Raw genomic sequence first — 17018 nt, 5'->3', positions numbered from 1 at the left:
CAGATTCCTCACAGCTCACAAATGCTGGGACAACTTTCCAGGGAAGACCGTTTTACTGGTGACTTTTGTTTATTTTTAAATTGACATAAAATGTCTGTCCATGCCTGAACCCTGCTTCCGTTCAAAGCGTAGGCTGGTGACTACAAATGAATCATGACAGGTCAAACCCTGCCTCCTCTCCTGCGTAAGAACCTCCATTGGAGCACACCACGTGCTCTTTTATGGAGATACTTCGTTTTACTCTGTGCACTTCACCAGCAACTTGTATATAGTCAGTTTCACTATCTTCTTCTTATGAATTATTTGTATTACAGCAATGCCTAGAGGTCCTAACGGAGATCAAGGGCGCTTTGTGCTAGGTGCTGTACATACACGTAGTACCAGGCAACCCCTGCCCTATAGAGCTTACGCCCGGATCCACAACGGGACGTGGGATGCTGAGCATTGTGCTGCCTGACTTTTAGGCACCTAGAAAATCCCAGGAACAACACTGGGATCCACAAAGCCTGAGCTGGGCACCTGGGCTCCCTATACGATGTATGGGGAGACAGAGGTGCCTGAGGCTGTAATTCACAAAGATGGGGAGCCACTGGGAGCTACTGATGAGAGGGGTGAGATGGAGATAGGGGGTTCCCTGCAGCCTGCCCTCAGGTGCCTATCTCTGGTAGCAATCCACAACCCGGGGGAAGATAGAAGCTCCTCCAGCCAGGGCATGGGCAGGGCCCAATCTGCTAGGTGAACTCAGAGGCTGCCTAGCTCCCTATAAAACAGCCAGGAGAGGGGGGAAAGAAGGGCTCTCCCTTATAGCCCAATGGCAAGGGTAGTCACCTGGGAGATCCCCATACCACTCCCCGCTCTGCCTGAGGGGAAGAAGGGATTTGAACAGGGATCTGCCACCTCTCAGGTGTGTGCCCCGGCCACTGGGCTGCACAGTGACTCTCCTACTGTCTGGCCCAATTCAAATGCCATTCGTCAATTAAAATGAAACAAGTTCAGCAGGAGAGACTGAGGCAGCCCCAAACCAACCTGTTCCCATAGCCCTTGTGAAATCCCTTCTCCTCCTCAGGGAGCGGGGTATTTGAACTAGGGTCTCCCCTAGCCCAGGTGGTACCATAACCCCTGGGCTATAAGGGAGTGCGCCCACCCCTCATTTTGGCTGTTTTGTGTAGTGCTAGATGGCCTCAGCCATGCCAACTGAATCGGGGCCTCCCAGCCCCTGTCATCCCCTGGTTCTTGGATCACTCTTGGCCTTAGGCAGGAGATAGGACTCCAGGCTCCTAGAGGGAGGCAGCAGTGTGCATGCTCAGAGGGAGAAACGCAGACAGGGAGGGGACTTTTCCTGAAAACCCTTAGTTGCTGAGTGAGGTTAGGTGCCCACAGGGTGAGGTGGCAGCCGAACGGAAGTTTTGTGGATTACAGTGGTGCCTAAAAATGGGACATAGGCACCTAAAGCTAAGTAACGTTGTGGAGCCAGTCCCTATAGGCTAACGAGACAGCCAGAAAAAGGTGGTGATAGGGAATGAATAGAAGTGATCTTGCAGGGTGGCTGGCCCTTTAAAGGAAGCAGGCCCAGTGACCTGGGCCAGGACAGGTGCTCACAGTTTGGCCAATTAAGAGGGCAGGGCTGGCAGCACCTGGTGCTATACAGGGTCAGGGAGCCTGAGCAAGGAGGAGGCCCCTGGGGAAGGCAGAAGGTAAGTGAGGGGTTTGTGGGGTGACCTCTCTAAGCTGGAGGGCCAGGGTTGGGCTGAGTTGAAAGCAGCAGAGAGAGTTGCCTGCTGGTTTCCAAGCCAGAGAGGGCTAAATGCAGGAGTGACTTATCGCTGGCCTCTCCACACTGGAGAGCTGGAGTGGGCTGAGGGCAGGGTCCGCTGGACTGAGCTGAGAGCCTCAGCAGGAGTGAGGGGTGCTCCCCGTCTGAGGAAGAACTGCCAGCAGAGCAGCTGGGGGGTTCCTGCTGGGAAGGGCAGGGATGTGCTCCAGGTGGAGGGGCTGGGCTGGGCTGGGCTGGGTGTCCTGATAAAAGGCCAGGAGAGGATTGGAGAAGAGCCGGGGGTTGAAGATGCTGGAGTGTGATATATGCCATGGCAGAGGCTCTCAAACTGTGGTCTGTGAGCTCCATTCAGGTGGTCTGTGGATAGTTCTCTCTAAGCTGCACGTCTGGGTGGCCACACATGAGAGAATAAAGGGCCACCCACCTAATTAGTGGAGCCACGCAGGCATGGCTCTGTTAATTAGGTGCCTGGACCCTGGAGAAGATGGACATGTGAGGTGGGGTGGTGGCCTTGGGGAGAATCTAGGGTAGGTGGGAGGGGGCAGTGGAGTGAGAATAGGTGTTGGGGGGGAATTTGGGATGTGCAGGGCTGTGGCGGCCAGAGGAAAAAGGTGACTTTCCCCAGCTCCAGGGCTGCGGCTGCTGGGGAGAGACACCCCCTGCACCCCCTTTCCCAGCCCTAGCTCAGGGGCTGTTGCAGCGGGGGAGAGAAGAAAAGACCCCCCTCCCCCCCGCTCCTTCCCAGTCCAGTTTGGGGGCTGCTGCAGCGGGGGAGAAAGGGCACATCCATCACATTAGAAAGGCAGCACTACTGATATTAAAATATGAGTTGTGTGCTTTTATTTGTAGAATAAAAAAAGTTAATTAGTATTAAGGTTTTTTTTATATAGCTCTTTTATCCAAAGAGCTTTACAATATTTAGCTAATGGTACAAACAACATTTGGAAAGATCATTAAGTGGTCCACTGAGACCCTCAGCAATTTTCAAGTGGTCCGTGGAAGAAAAGTTTGAGCACCATGGTGCTCTGGTGACAGACTGCACGCTGAAGGTTATATGCGCTGGGTGTGATAGATGGACAGGATGTTTTGAGGCTCTTGCCATGGACTCTTTGCACTAGGTTTGGATACAAATTATCCCCAAGCAAGGGTTTTGTTGTGTTAACGGGACTGGTCATGGCGTCCTTAGGGGCCTGAGCTGGAAGTGGGGTGGTAACCCTGGTGTTAGGGTGCCCAGCTGCAAGGGGTGCTTGGGAGGAATTGTTGACAAGCACAGAGATGGGTGATGTGCCAAGCAAGTCAGTTGCAGAAGCCAGAAGCTGAACCCAGGTCTCCTGACTCCCAGCTCAGTGTGCTATCTATGGGATCATGCTGTGTCTCTGCTGACAGAATATCAGACAGGAAATGCAATTGGCTGCCATGGTCACCTTGCTCTCACACATGTCCTTGGTGGGGTGCTCTCATGCATGCTCTTTCCACCTGCAAGAGACTGCAGCATAAAGCTGAAGCTGAGCAAGCCATCACAAGGCTGTGGGACACTTTCATGATGGAAAATGCAGCAGGTACTGCGATGCTCAGTGTGGTGGGATTACCTGGATTGAAAATAGGACCTAGTGACTTCGTTCTTTTATAGTTTGGCTCCCTTTCTTTGAATCAGAAAAAACACCTGTTACATCATCTTCTAAAGGAGCAGAGGACTACCAGAGTCTTATTAACTGTTAAATACAGTTCTCAGTCGCTACACAAAGGAGGGTGGGCTTATGCTGCTTCCTCCTTAGTCTTCTTCCAGTGGCACTGTACTGCCTCTTTAAGGATGTCTGCCTGAGATTTGCTTTTTGGTGGTGTCTGGGTTTCCATGGAGATCATATTTTGCTTTCTCATGAGAAGCTCTTGCTGGGTGACAGTGGGAAGCCTGGCTAGGGTATCTGCAAAATCGCTTTGCATCTTTTTTCCTTCTTTAATGGGGTTAAGTCTGGCTTGGATCCCTGCAGGGAGGGAGGTAATGCAGCTCTGCTAATGCACACCTGAAAGGGAAAGAGCCAGTGTGGTTCAAAGCTGCTTCTGGAGCTGAGAGAAATTTTCTTTCCTGTCTATGCTGCTTCCCCAGTGGCCAGGGAACTGCTTGGAATTGTTTATTTCCTTCACTCTGAAGAGTTTGTGTTTTCACTGTACCCTGAGTAACAGGAGATCCCATCTGTGCTACGCCAAAGAGCTGGAGTTAGTCTGACTTTCTGAGGGAGGGATCTCTGTAGCTTAGTCGCTTACACCCAAATCCTCTTCCTTGAAGGCAGGCTCGTACCCAGGCTGTTCTCAGGACTTCCTCCTCCCTGAGCTGCAGGCCATACCTCCCGACTGACCATCCGGAAGTTGGTGGGGAGCCCCCCCACTATGGCTGACTAGTGAGAATGTTAAAGAACAGATGGCACAGAAAGCAACTCTGCAATAAACTGCTCCAGGCTTAGAACCCTGCTGTAGGGTGGGGGAATGTGAATCCCGGAAAGCTGCAGCTCCCTTGTTCGGCAAGCTGCTCAGAGTAGCCTCAAAGCCCATCCCATGTGGTGCTGAGGCCAACTCTGGCAGCCCTGGACCAGGAACTCAAGTAGTTCAAGATCTGAAAAAGAACCTCCCCTGGGTTCCTTCCCCAGGAAGGGACGCTGCAGGGGGAAAGTGCAGGGGCCCTGGCACCAAGAGTCCTGCACTGTCAAATGGCTTTCCTTCGCGTGGTAAGTCCTAGGGATCCGCATTACTGGAGGGCTGGAGCCACCCTCGGAAACCAGAAAGCTGGAACAGAGACATCCCTGGTGGTGATTCCTCCTCCTCTGCCACAGCACTGAGCGCCTCGGCAAGGAGAGAGACTCGGAGCGCCCTGTCCTCTTAGAATCATAGAATATCAGGGTTGGAAGGGACCTCAGGAGGTCATCCAGTCCAACCCCCTGCTCAAAGCAGGACCAATCCCCAATCAAATCATCCCAGCCAAGGCTTTGTCAAGCCTGACCTTAAAAACTTCTAAGGAAGGAGATTCTACCACCTCCCTAGGTAACGCATTCCAGTGTTTCACCACCCTCCTAGTGAAAAAGTTTTTCCTAATATCCAACCTAAACCTCCCCCACTGCAACTTGAGACCATTACTCCTTGTCCTGTCCTCTTCTACCACTGAGAATAGTCTAGAACCATCCTCTCTGGAACCACCTCTCAGGTAGTTGAAAGCAGCTATCAAATCCCCCCTCATTCTTCTCTTCCGCAGACTAAACAATCCCAGTTCCCTCAGCCTCTCCTCATAAGTCATGTGTTCCAGACCCCTAATCATTTTTGTTGCCCTTCGCTGGACTCTCTCCAATTTATCCATGTCCTTCTTCTAGTGTGGGGCCCAAAACTGGACACAGTACTCCAGATGAGGCCTCACCAATGTCGAATAGAGGGGAACGATCACGTCCCTCGATCTGCTCGCTATGCCCCTACTTATACATCCCAAAATGCCATTGGTCTTGGCAACAAGGGCACACTGCTGACTCATATCCAGCTTCTCGTCCACTGTAACCCCTAGGTCCTTTTCCGCAGAACTGCTGCCTAGCCATTCGGTCCCTAGTCTGTAGCGGTGCATTGGGTTCTTCCGTCCTAAGTGCAGGACTCTGCACTTATCCTTATTGAACCGCATCAGGTTTCTTTTGGCCCAATCCTCCAATTTGTCTAGGTCCCTCTGTATCCTATCCCTCCCCTCCAGCGTATCTACCACTCCTCCCAGTTTAGTATCATCCGCAAATTTGCTGAGAGTGCAATCCACACCATCCTCCAGATCATTTATGAAGATATTAAACAAAACCGGCCCCAGGACCGACCCCTGGGGCACTCCACTTGACACCGGCTGCCAACTAGACATGGAGCCATTGATCACTACCCGTTGAGCCCAACAATCTAGCCAACTTTCTACCCACCTTATAGTGCATTCATCCAGCCCATACTTCTTTAACTTGCTGACAAGAATACTGTGGGAGACAGTGTCAAAAGCTTTGCTAAAGTCAAGAAACAATACATCCATTGCTTTCCCTTCATCCACAGAACCAGTAATCTCATCATAGAAGGCGATTAGATTAGTCAGGCATGACCTTCCCTTGGTGAATCCGTGCTGACTGTTCCTGATCACTTTCCTCTCATGTAAGTGCTTCAGGATTGATTCTTTGAGGACCTGCTCCATGATTTTTCCAGGGACTGAGGTGAAGCTGACTGGCCTGTAGTTCCCAGGATCCTCCTTCTTCCCTTTTTTTAAAGATTGGCACTATATTAGCCTTTTTCCAGTCATCTGGGACTTCCCCCGTTCGCCACGAGTTTTCAAAGATAATGGCCAATGGCTCTGCAATCACAGCTGCCAATTCCTTTAGCACTCTCGGATGCAACTCGTCCGGCCCCATGGACTTGTGCACGTCCAGCTTTTCTAAATAGTCCCTAACCACCTCTTTCTCCACTGAGGGCTGGCCATCTACTCCCCATGTTGTGATGCCCAGCGCAGCAGTCTGGGAGCTGTCCTTGTTAGTGAAGACAGAGGCAAAAAAAGCATTGAGCACATTAGCTTTTTCCACATCCTCTGTCACTAAGTTGCCTCCCTCATTCAGTAAGGGGCCCACACTTTCCTTGGCTTTCTTCTTGTTGCTAACATACCTGAAGAAACCCTTCTTGTTACTCTTGACATCTCTTGCTAGCTGCAGCTCCAGGTGCGATTTGGCCCTCCTGATTTCATTCCTACATGCCCGAGCAATATTTTTATACTCTTCCCTGGTCATATGTCCAACCTTCCACTTCTTGTAAGCTTCTTTTTTATGTTTAAGATCTGCTAGGATTTCACCGTTAAGCCAGGGAAGGGCCGTGAGGAATCAAGGATTCTGCAAAGACTGGGCCCGGCTGAGACCCAGCAAGTGCACTGATAGTAACGCACAAGGTATTACACCTTCCCCCCCAGCCACCTGCGGAGAAACAGAATATACAGACAGGGCTTCTTCCTTTTCTGGGGGAAACACAGGCAAGCAAATACAAACCCTTCCAGGGTGTTGGATACAAATCTCTGAGTTTCCCCCGTGTTTATGGCATGCAGTGCTGATTGCACGGCCGTCAGAATGACACAACGCTGACTTCATTGGAGGAAGTCATATTGGAAGAGAAGATTGAAGGTCTGGAGCAACAGATAACGACCTGCGTTGCATACAAGAATCCGAGGATTTTCTGGACAAAAGTCAGGATATGCTTCTCTGGGCACAAAGCTCTAAAGATTTAGAGCAGGTTGCACAGCGGAGCCAAGAGGCCAGTGAAGAAGCTTGGCAACATGTGACCCCCAGAAGAAGGGGGAATATCCGGGTTCCAGCAACGCGGACACAGGTAACTAACCGCTTTCATGTTCTCTCCACAGGTACCATTGCGGAGAGTGGACCAGATGATACGTCTGGGGGGAGAAAGCAGAAGGAGACTCTGCTGGTTGGAAGGCATGAGATGCACTGTCCTGAGGCTGGGGGTTCCACGACCACCACTCCCAAGAGAAGGAGGCGGGTGGTGGTGGTCGGGGACTCTCTCCTCCAGGGGACTGAGTCATCTATCTGCCGCCCTGACTGGGAAAACCGAGAAGTCTGCTGCTTGCCAGGGGCTAAGATTCACGATGTGACGGAGAGACTGCCGAGACTCATCAAGCCCTCGGATCACTACCCCTTCCTGCTTCTCCACGTGGGCACCAATGATACTGCCAAGAATGACCTTGAGCGGATCACTGCGGACTACGTGGCTCTGGGAAGGATAAAGGAGTTTGAGGCGCAAGTGGTGTTCTCGTCCATCCTCCCCATGGAAGGAAAAGGCCTGGGTAGGGACCGTCGAATCGTGGAAGTCAACGAATGGCTACGCAGGTGGTGTCAGAGAGAAGGCTTTGGATTCTTTGACCATGGGATGGTGGTCCATGAAGGAGGAGTGCTGGGCAGAGATGGGCTCCACCTTATGAAGAGAGGGAAGAGCATCTTTGCGAGCAGGCTGGCTAACCTAGTGAGGAGGGCTTTAAACTAGGTTCACTGGGGGAAGGAGACCAAAGCCCTGAGATAAGTAGGAAAGCGGGATACCGGGAGGAAGCACAGGCAGGAACGTCTGTGAGGGGAGGGCTCCTGCCTCATACTGAGAATGAGGGGCGATAAGCAGGTTATCTCAAGTGCTTATATACAAATGCACAAAGCCTTGGAAACAAGCAGGGAGAACTGGAGGTCCTGGTGATGTCAAGGAATTATGACGTGATTGGAATAACAGAGACTTGGTGGGATAACTCACATGACTGAAGTACTGTCATGGATGGTTATAAACTGTTCAGGAAGGACAGGCAGGGCAGAAAAGGTGGGGGAGTAGCACTGTATGTAAGGGAGCAGTATGACTGCTCAGAGCTCCGGTACGAAACTGCAGAAAAACCTGAGCGTCTCTGGATTAAGTTTAGAAGTGTGAGCAACAAGAGTGATGTAGTGGTGGGAGTCTGCTACAGACCACCGGACCAGGGGGATGAGGTGGATGAGGCTTTCTTCCGGCAACTCGCAGAAGCTACTAGATCGCACGCCCTGGTTCTCATGGGTGACTTTAATTTTCCTGATATCTGCTGGGAGAGCAATACAGCGGTGCATAGACAATCCAGGAAGTTTTTGGAAAGCGTAGGGGACAATTTCCTGGTGCAAGTGCTAGAGGAGCCAACTAGGGGGGGAGCTTTTCTTGACCTGCTGCTCACAAACCAGGAAGAATTAGTGGGGGAAGCAAAAGTGGATGGGAATTTGGGAGGCAGTGACCATGAGATGGTCAAGTTCAGGATCCTGACACAGGGAAGAAAGGTAAGCAGCAGGATACGGACCCTAGACTTCAGGAAAGCAGACTTCGACTCCCTCAGGGAACGGATGGGTAGGATCCCCTGGGGGACTAACATGAAGGGGAAAGGAGTCCAGGAGAGCTGGCTGTATTTCAAGGAATCCCTGTTGAGGTTACAGGGACAAACCATCCCAATGCGTCAAAAGAATAGTAAATATGGCAGGCAACCAGCTTGGCTTAACGGTGAAATCCTAGCGGATCTTAAACATAAAAAAGAAGCTTACAAGAAGTGGAAGGTTGGACATATGACCAGGGAAGAGTATAAAAATATTGCTCGGGCATGTAGGAATGAAATCAGGAGGGCCAAATCGCACCTGGAGCTGCAGCTAGCAAGAGATGTCAAGAGTAACAAGAAGGGTTTCTTCAGGTATGTTAGCAACAAGAAGAAAGCCAAGGAAAGTGTGGGCCCCTTACTGAATGAGGGAGGCAACTTAGTGACAGAGGATGTGGAAAAAGCTTTTTTTGCCTCTGTCTTCACTAACAAGGACAGCTCCCAGACTGCTGCGCTGGGCATCACAACATGGGGAGTAGATGGCCAGCCCTCAGTGGAGAAAGAGGTGGTTAGGGACTATTTAGAAAAGCTGGACGTGCACAAGTCCATGGGGCCGGACGAGTTGCATCCGAGAGTGCTAAAGGAATTGGCAGCTGTGATTGCAGAGCCATTGGCCATTATCTTTGAAAACTCGTGGCGAACGGGGGAAGTCCCAGATGACTGGAAAAAGGCTAATATAGTGCCAATCTTTAAAAAAAGGGAAGAAGGAGGATCCTGGGAACTACAGGCCAGTCAGCTTCACCTCAGTCCCTGGAAAAATCATGGAGCAGGTCCTCAAGGAATCAATCCTGAAGCACTTAGAGGAGAGGAAAGTGATCAGGAACAGTCAGCATGGATTCACCAAGGGAAGGTCAGGCATGACCAATCTAATCGCCTTCTATGATTACTGGTTCTGTGGATGAAGGGAAAGCAATGGATGTATTGTTTCTTGACTTTAGCAAAGCTTTTGACACGGTCTCCCACAGTATTCTTGTCAGCAAGTTAAAGAAGTATGGGCTGGATGAATGCACTATAAGGTGGGTAGAAAGTTGGCTAGATTGTTGGGCTCAACGGGTAGTGATCAATGGCTCCATGTCTAGTTGGCAGCCGGTGTCAAGTGGAGTGCCCCAGGGGTCGGTCCTGGGGCCAGTTTTGTTCAATATCTTCATAAATGATCTGGAGGATGGTGTGGATTGCACTCTCAGCAAATTTGCGGATGATACTAAACTAGGAGGAATGGTAGATATGCTGGAGGGCAGGGATAGGATACAGCAGGACCTAGACAAATTGGAGGATTGGGCCAAAAGAAATCTGATGAGGTTCAACAAGGACAAGTGCAGAGTCCTGCACTTAGGACTGAAGAATCCAATGCACCGCTACAGACTAGGGACCGAATGGCTAGGCAGCAGTTCTGCGGAAAAGGACGTGGGGTGACAGTGGACGAGAAGCTGGATATGAGTCAGCAGTGTGCCCTTGTTGCCAAGAAGGCCAATGGCATTTTGGGATGTATAAGTAGGGGCATAGTGAGCAGATCGAGGGACGTGATCGTCCCCCTCTATTCGGCATTGGTGAGGCCTCATCTGGAGTACTGTGTCCAGTTTTGGGCCCCACACTACAAGAAGGATGTGGATAAATTGGAGAGAGTCCAGCGAAGGGCAACAAAAATGATTAGGGGTCTGGAACACATGACTTATGAGGAGAGGCTGAGGGAACTGGGATTGTTTAGTCTGCGGAAGAGAAGAATGAGGGGGGATTTGATAGCTGCTTTCAACTAACTGAGAGGTGGTTCCAGAGAGGATGGTTCTAGACTATTCTCAGTGGCAGCAGATGACAGAACAAGGAGTAATGGTCTCAAGTTGCAGTGGGGAAGGTTTACGTTTGATATTAGGAAAAACTTTTTCACTAGGAGGGTGGTGAAACACTGGAATGCGTTACCTAGGGAGGTGGTAAAATCTCCTTCCTTAGAAGTTTTTAAGGTCAGGCTTGACAAAGCCCTGGCTGGGATGATTTAATTGGGGATTGGTCCTGCTTAGAGCAGGGGATTGGACTAGATGACCTCCTGAGGTCCCTTCCAACCCTGATATTCTATTATTCTCCATCTACCCAAATGCTTCCCCATCTGTAAAAACCAAAATTCTGAAACCAACCCAAAAACAAAACAACCCCACCCAACAAGAGGTTCTACACCGGACGCACAGAAGCGCCAGAGCCTCCATGAAGTCCACTAGGGACTTCCCTATTGCTTTTGAGTTTATATGGAAGGCACTCAGACGCTCTCGTGGCAGGCAGCAGTATAAATCCTAAGACAGAATGATGTCATGTGCATGACGGATGTCAATGTCTTTAAAAATTGTGACCTGAAAGACCTGTTTACTAATCACTTCTTAGCATTCCCTGAAGTGTATGTATCCGCCACAGATAGAAAACCTGTCTGAGCTGAAATCATTTTGTTGTCAGGGTGGGTACGGGGGGACCTTTTGGTTGGGCTGGATCCAGGGCCACAAAGTAGGATGTTAATCAGCTCTGACCACCTTCTTATACTTCTTTCATTGTAGGTGCCAGAATGACGTTGAGTGACACTTACACAGCCCCTCCGCTGACCCCCCCACCCCCCAAGCTCTCTGGCACTGTTGGCTCAGGCAGAGTCCCAGAGGAAGTAAGAGATAATAGTATAAAATTCGGATTTGGCACAGGCATGTGTCTGGCTTGGTGGACGCTTTTGTAGGACCGGGGCTTTACCGATTTACAGGGCTTGCCATCTAAACGTACAGGGATCCATTCACCCACCAGTGAAGTGCATCCACCTCTGAGTGGGAAGGTGGCATCTATTTAGGGGGAGACAGCAACCCTACACAGCCGTTCCAAACGGAATGTGAAAAATACTGTATTTAACAGAATATGGGGGGAATGCTGTGTAGGTCAGCAGAACATAATCAGCCCTCTGGAATTTTTGCCAGAATATAAGAAGAAAAACCCTGTGGGTTTTTTTTTTCTTTTCTTTTTTGCCTAAAAACCTTGAAATTTTAAATAGCTGCAAAGAATTTCACAAGTTTCATGTCTCAGCATCACCAGCAATACAGTGCTTGTTAGTACCGCTGCCGTAGTAGTGGCTGTAACCAAGGTCCTGGTAACCTGTGGCCACTAAAATGCCGTTAGTTTTCGCAGGAAATCCACCGTTGGCTGCAGTATCTTGATACCAGTCCAGTTCCGTGGCCATACTGTGCCACTGATTATTCCCCCCAACAGAACTCCCCACTGAGATCTATGTGGGATTTCTGCTTAAAAATTGATGGTGCCACATGGGGTTGCCAGAGCTCCAGGACTGCCCTGGTCTCCAGAAATTAAAAATTAATCTTTAATTAAAGATTGTCATGTGATGAAACCTCCAGGAATATGTCCAACCAAAACTGGCAACCCTAGTGCCACATGGTCCCAGGTAACTACATTATATCTACTAAAAATGTCCCTGTCACTTTGATTAGATTTTTTAGGAAGGTATTGAAGAACAATTTATCAGCAGTGCTGCTGGAGCAGAGGCAGCTGAGTTTCAGTCATTGGAGGGTCACCAGCTCACGCTGACAGATGGAACCTTCTTCCAAACCCGCAACAATGCTCTAAACGGAATGCTCAGCATAGGTAAGCATGGAATCTGCCTCCTTGCCTTGCCTTTGCCTTGATGTTGAGAGCAATGCTTAGGTGTTACAAGACCCCTAAATTTCTTTCCTAGATGGTAACCCTAATGTTTATCTATTGAGCCATTCTATAAGCCTTTATGGCAATGAAAGAGAGTCAAGAAAAACTGATGTGGAAACAAAAACCAACAAACTTTCAAAGCATTCCTGCTTGATCCGGCAACTTTCCCTAGGAAGAAAGAAATAGAACCTTCCCTCATCCCCATCTAAAGTCCTAGGGGCCTGATCCAAAGCCTGTTGGAGTCAATGGGAGTATATGTTAGCCCAAGCCCTAGTTTAGAGATACCACATTCCTTCTTGCACATCTTAAATTGCTCTTAAGGAAAAACAAAGGCAGCATAATGCATCTAGTTTGCAATACAATTATTATAACAGAAAAGTGTTCTTCAGGAAATAGCTTTAAAACAACATACAGATTTACAGACAATATACAATACAAATGAGCATTAATGTTAGCAGCTGTCAAAAAAATTACCATATTGCCAGAACAAAGAGTAGAGAGAGAAACACTTGAGTTAAGAAATACAAAAACCTAATCCAAATTACACTGAATATTGTGTGTGCTGGCATTACAAATTCCACTCTTCATCCTTCAATGGAAAAGACAGGCTGTCTTTGAATGTTTTTCTAACTCCATTATCACACTCTGTTGTGAGGAATACAATTCACACATCAATCATTAATACTATTTTAAATTGGCATAGCACTTCGATTTTCATGCTAAAAAAAATTAGATCAAACTAAACTGCAGAAGTTATATGCCCAGACAACAACCCTACTGTAACTGATTTAGTTTTTCATACTGTCAGGTCATCAACTGTAATTGAATTTCCATCTATCAGGCTACTGAAAATAAATAGCTGATAACATAATTGTGCTAACACTGTTTCAATATTCACCAGACAAAAGGATGGAGATAGGGTTGGTGCCAAACATCCCCAGCTTCTCTTTGTGCCTTACAGGTGTCTCTGCATATCAGAGAGCTCTGACTGCAAATCTGCCCTCTCCTTCCACAGCCCCACCTTTTGGTGTTTGGAGGTGGCTCTCTCATCCAGTCAAATAGAAAGTTAATCAGCCCAGTTAGACCAGTAAGAGGCTGACATTCCTGAAGCCAAGAGACAGGTATTTGGGGGGGGGGGGACAGGGACAATAATTGGGTGGTCATGGATGAGAGAGTGCAGGCATATTGAGCTTTTCTGATTTTCCCATAATAATCACAAGTTCCCCACGCTCCCCATGTTGGAGATTCTGTTCTTATAATGGGGACTGAATGCTTCTCAGGGTCCCCCCACCGCCCTGCCCTGACAGCATCAGAGTGTTCAGCAGGCCTCCCCAGGGATAGAAGCTATACTTCTACTCTTTGCCATTTATATGGACATGAAATGGAACCAGTTATACTGCTCCCCATCCCCCAGGTGTGGTTCTGCAGGGTTAGTCAGATGAACCTAACCTTTCCCCTAGGCCAGTGGTTCCCAAACTTTAACAACCTGTGAACCCCTTTCACTGACATGTCAAGTCTCGCAAACCCCCTCCTAAAAATGAATATTTCCAGGGATTTTCTCCTTTACCTGAGTATAAATTATAAAAGCAGTGATCTTGGAAATATAAAATTTGTTTTTATGACATGCTTATTATACACTATTTATTATTACAGTATTTTTATTTATGAAAATGGCAACACGCTTCCAAGATCTCACTTTCGTAGCTTGTATCACTTTGAATAAGCCTGTTATAAGACAAGGCTCCTAGGTTTCATCAAAGAGTATCAGATGTGAAACAGCATGAAGGTGTTTAAGAAGCCAACTCAGAGTTCCTCCTACACAAGCATTCAGGTCTTGAGCAGTCCAGGCAAACAACGCATGTTACAAGGAAGCTTAAACTTGTTCTTCATAATAATTTTACAAACAATACTAGCTGCCTAGTTAATTTTAAAAACAACAAAAAATATCCACCTCCATTTCTTATAAGGAGTCTTGAAGTTTAAATCTCCTCAGTGTGAGAGAGAGATGCTTGCTTTGATCTGCTTAGCTCTTGGAAGTCCAGGGGCTCCGTGCTGCTGGCCCCATGCTGCCTGGGGTCCCTAGGTTCAGCTCTGTCCGCCATTAGGGAATTTTTTCCCAAGAACCCCCTGTAACATTTTGCAAACCCCCAGGGGTTCATGAACCCCAGTTTGGGAACCACTGCCCTAGGCTAAAGCATGGCTTCATACACGTTAGCCTGATGTCCTGAGGGGGCTTTTCAAGCATGCTAAGCTAACTCGATTCATAGAATATCAGGGTTGGAAGAGACCTCAGGAGGTCATCTAGTCCAACCCCCTGCTCAAAGCAGGACCAATCCCCAACTAAATCATCCCAGCCAGGGCTTTGTCAAGCCTGACCTTAAAAATATCTAAGGAAGGAGATTCCACCACCTCCCTAGGTAACGCATTCCAGTGTTTCACCACTCTCCTAATGAAAAAGTTTTTCCTAATATCCAACCTAAACCTCCCCCACTGCAACTTGAGACCATTACTCCTCATTCTGTCGTCTGCTACCCCTGAGAACAGTCTAGATCCATCCTCTTTGGAACCCCCTTTCAGGTAGTTGAAAGCAGCTATCAAATCCCCCCTCATTCTTCTCTTCCGCAGACTAAACAATCCCAGTTCCCTCAGCCTCTCCTCGTAAGTCATGTGTTCCAGTCCCCTAATCATTTTTGTTGCCCTCCACTGGACTCTTTCCAATTTTTCCACATCCTTTAGCTACTGCAGTTGAAAACCATTCTGCCCTTCCATGCAGGGCCCTCGAGTCATTTTAAACCAGTCCAGCAGCGGGTGGGCGTACCTGCCTGCTGTGAGTTTTGTGAGAGCTTAAGAATCCACAAATGTGCTGCTACACTTTGCCTTGTCTCAGGCAAGGACCCAAACCTGTGGATAGCAATGGCGCTCACAAAAGCTTATGCTCAAATAAATTGGTTAGTCTCGAAGGTGCCACAAGTCGTCCTTTTCTTAATGAGAGTTGTGCCACTGACTTCAGTAGGAGCAGGCCGGACATGGTGAGCATTAGTGATCACACAAAATGCTAAGTCCCCAGAATAATCTCCTTTATACAATTTGATTAGATAAGACCCAAGAAAAACTGCTGCAACTGACTACTGCTGAGCTCATACTGCATTTCTCATGCTGGGTTTCTTTTCTGGATTTCTTGGTGTCTTTTGGTTTTCTTGGGTTCTCTCCCAGATGTCTAGATTTCCTTGTGTGATTTCTAGATTATTAAATTTACGTATTTTTATATTTGTGGGTATTTCTTAGCATCTGAGTTTTCTCTTCTGCATTTCACAATAATGAAAACAATCTTCTCTGAAGGTGCAAACCTCAAAGTACTCAGTTCAGCCCATAGTTTAAGACACTCCTAGATTCCTTTGCTCACCCTAAAGTCCGCGTTTGACGAACACTTTCTGCTACCTCCCCTTGGCTCGGAGACTCTGTACAGTTCTGCCCGGGCCTGTGTCGCCTCCTGTCTGAACTACGGCAATGCCCTACAGCGGGGCATGAAGCCAGCAGGGAGGCCCCGCCAGGGAGGAATGGAGCCTCTCAGGACTTCAGCTAGAGGGGCCACTGCACCCGCTTCCCAGCGGTCCCCCGGGCGCTGTGCCCCCCGCCCATCGGCTCTGGAGTCCAGGTCCAGGTGCGGGACCCAGATCCTGAGAGTTACTGGGCCTCCGCCCTGCAGCTGACGGCGGGGGAAGAGGGGGCTACGGCCGCAGAGCCGGGCCCCGAGTCCCGGGCCGCTCAGGGCCTGGGCCCGGCAGCCGCAGGGGAGCAGGTGAAGCTGGGGGGGCAACTTGGTGCCTCTGGCCCCGGGGCTGCTGCAGCACAAGGGGGCAGGAACCAGGTGGAGGGGGTGGGGCAGGTGCTGGCAGGGCCCCAGAGAGCCAGGGGCCCAGGGCGCAGCCCCGCCCCCAATGAGAGCCCGGGGGCGGGGACTGAGCCTGCCCCGCCCCCTCGCCCAATGAGAGCCCGGGGGCGGGGCGGAGCGTGCCACCGCCCGCGCCGTCTTCCTTCGGCAACCTGTGGGGGTCACGTGATTGAGGCGGCGGCTGCGAGAGTCACGTGGAAGCAGGTTAACCGTCCTCTGTGCGGGGCTGGTGGGGTCCTGATGCAAGGCCCCCAAGGAGGGCTGTCCGGCCCGCTGCCTGTAGCCCTGGTGCTGGCACTGTCAGGGGAGGAGGCGGGCCGTTGTTTAACCTGTTTGTCTTTCCCCGGTCGCGGGCACAGTTCGCTGCGACGCACATCCGCTTCCCCCCTGCCGAGGTGCCTCTCCTGTCAGGCCCTGGGTGGGCCACTGCGTACGGCGGCCGGGCCGGGCACGAGCCGGGCGGGAGATGGCGGCGAGCTGGCTGTGTGGCTCCGGGGCCCTGAGAGCTGTGTGGAGAGGTGAGGCCCCTCGGGCCGCGCCCTGGCGGGGTGGCAGCGGCTCCCGGCCCGGCGTCGCCCGCACAGGCCGCCCGAGCGCGGAGCCGCTGTGGGTGCGGGGCTCGGGGACCGGGCCCGCCTGGGGGCTGCCGCGGCGCGGCGCTGCCCTGCGGGGTGTGGGTGGCCCGGGCTGTCCCCAGCGGCTGCGGGGCGGACCCTGCCCGGATCCTGCTCTCGCGCGGGGCCGCTTGGCGGGGGGTGCAACGGGCC

General features: G+C 50.2%; 1 protein-coding gene across 3 annotated transcripts in view; it reads left to right on the top strand.

Moving 5' to 3' along the window:
- Positions 1–1639: 1639 nt before the first annotated feature.
- Positions 1640–17018, top strand: part of MRPS5 (mitochondrial ribosomal protein S5) — a 107283-nt gene continuing 91904 nt past the window's right edge. The window contains exons 1-2 of one of the 3 annotated variants that reach the window (XM_043544227.1): positions 1640–1694; positions 12149–12302. In XM_043544227.1, coding sequence (XP_043400162.1) covers positions 12290–12302 — 13 coding nt within the window. In that variant the 5' untranslated portion in view covers positions 1640–1694; positions 12149–12289. Of the gene's footprint in view, positions 1695–12148; positions 12303–16385; positions 16770–17018 lie in introns of those variants that run through there. The other 2 variants (XM_037896395.2, XM_037896396.2) reach the window with 2 other exon arrangements.

This window comes from Chelonia mydas, chromosome 3, assembly GCF_015237465.2.
Source record: "Chelonia mydas isolate rCheMyd1 chromosome 3, rCheMyd1.pri.v2, whole genome shotgun sequence".
In the NCBI taxonomy this organism is placed as follows: Eukaryota; Metazoa; Chordata; order Testudines; family Cheloniidae; genus Chelonia; species Chelonia mydas.
The sequence above is the reverse complement of the archived record's forward strand: the minus strand, read 5'-3'. Positions and strand labels throughout refer to the sequence as shown.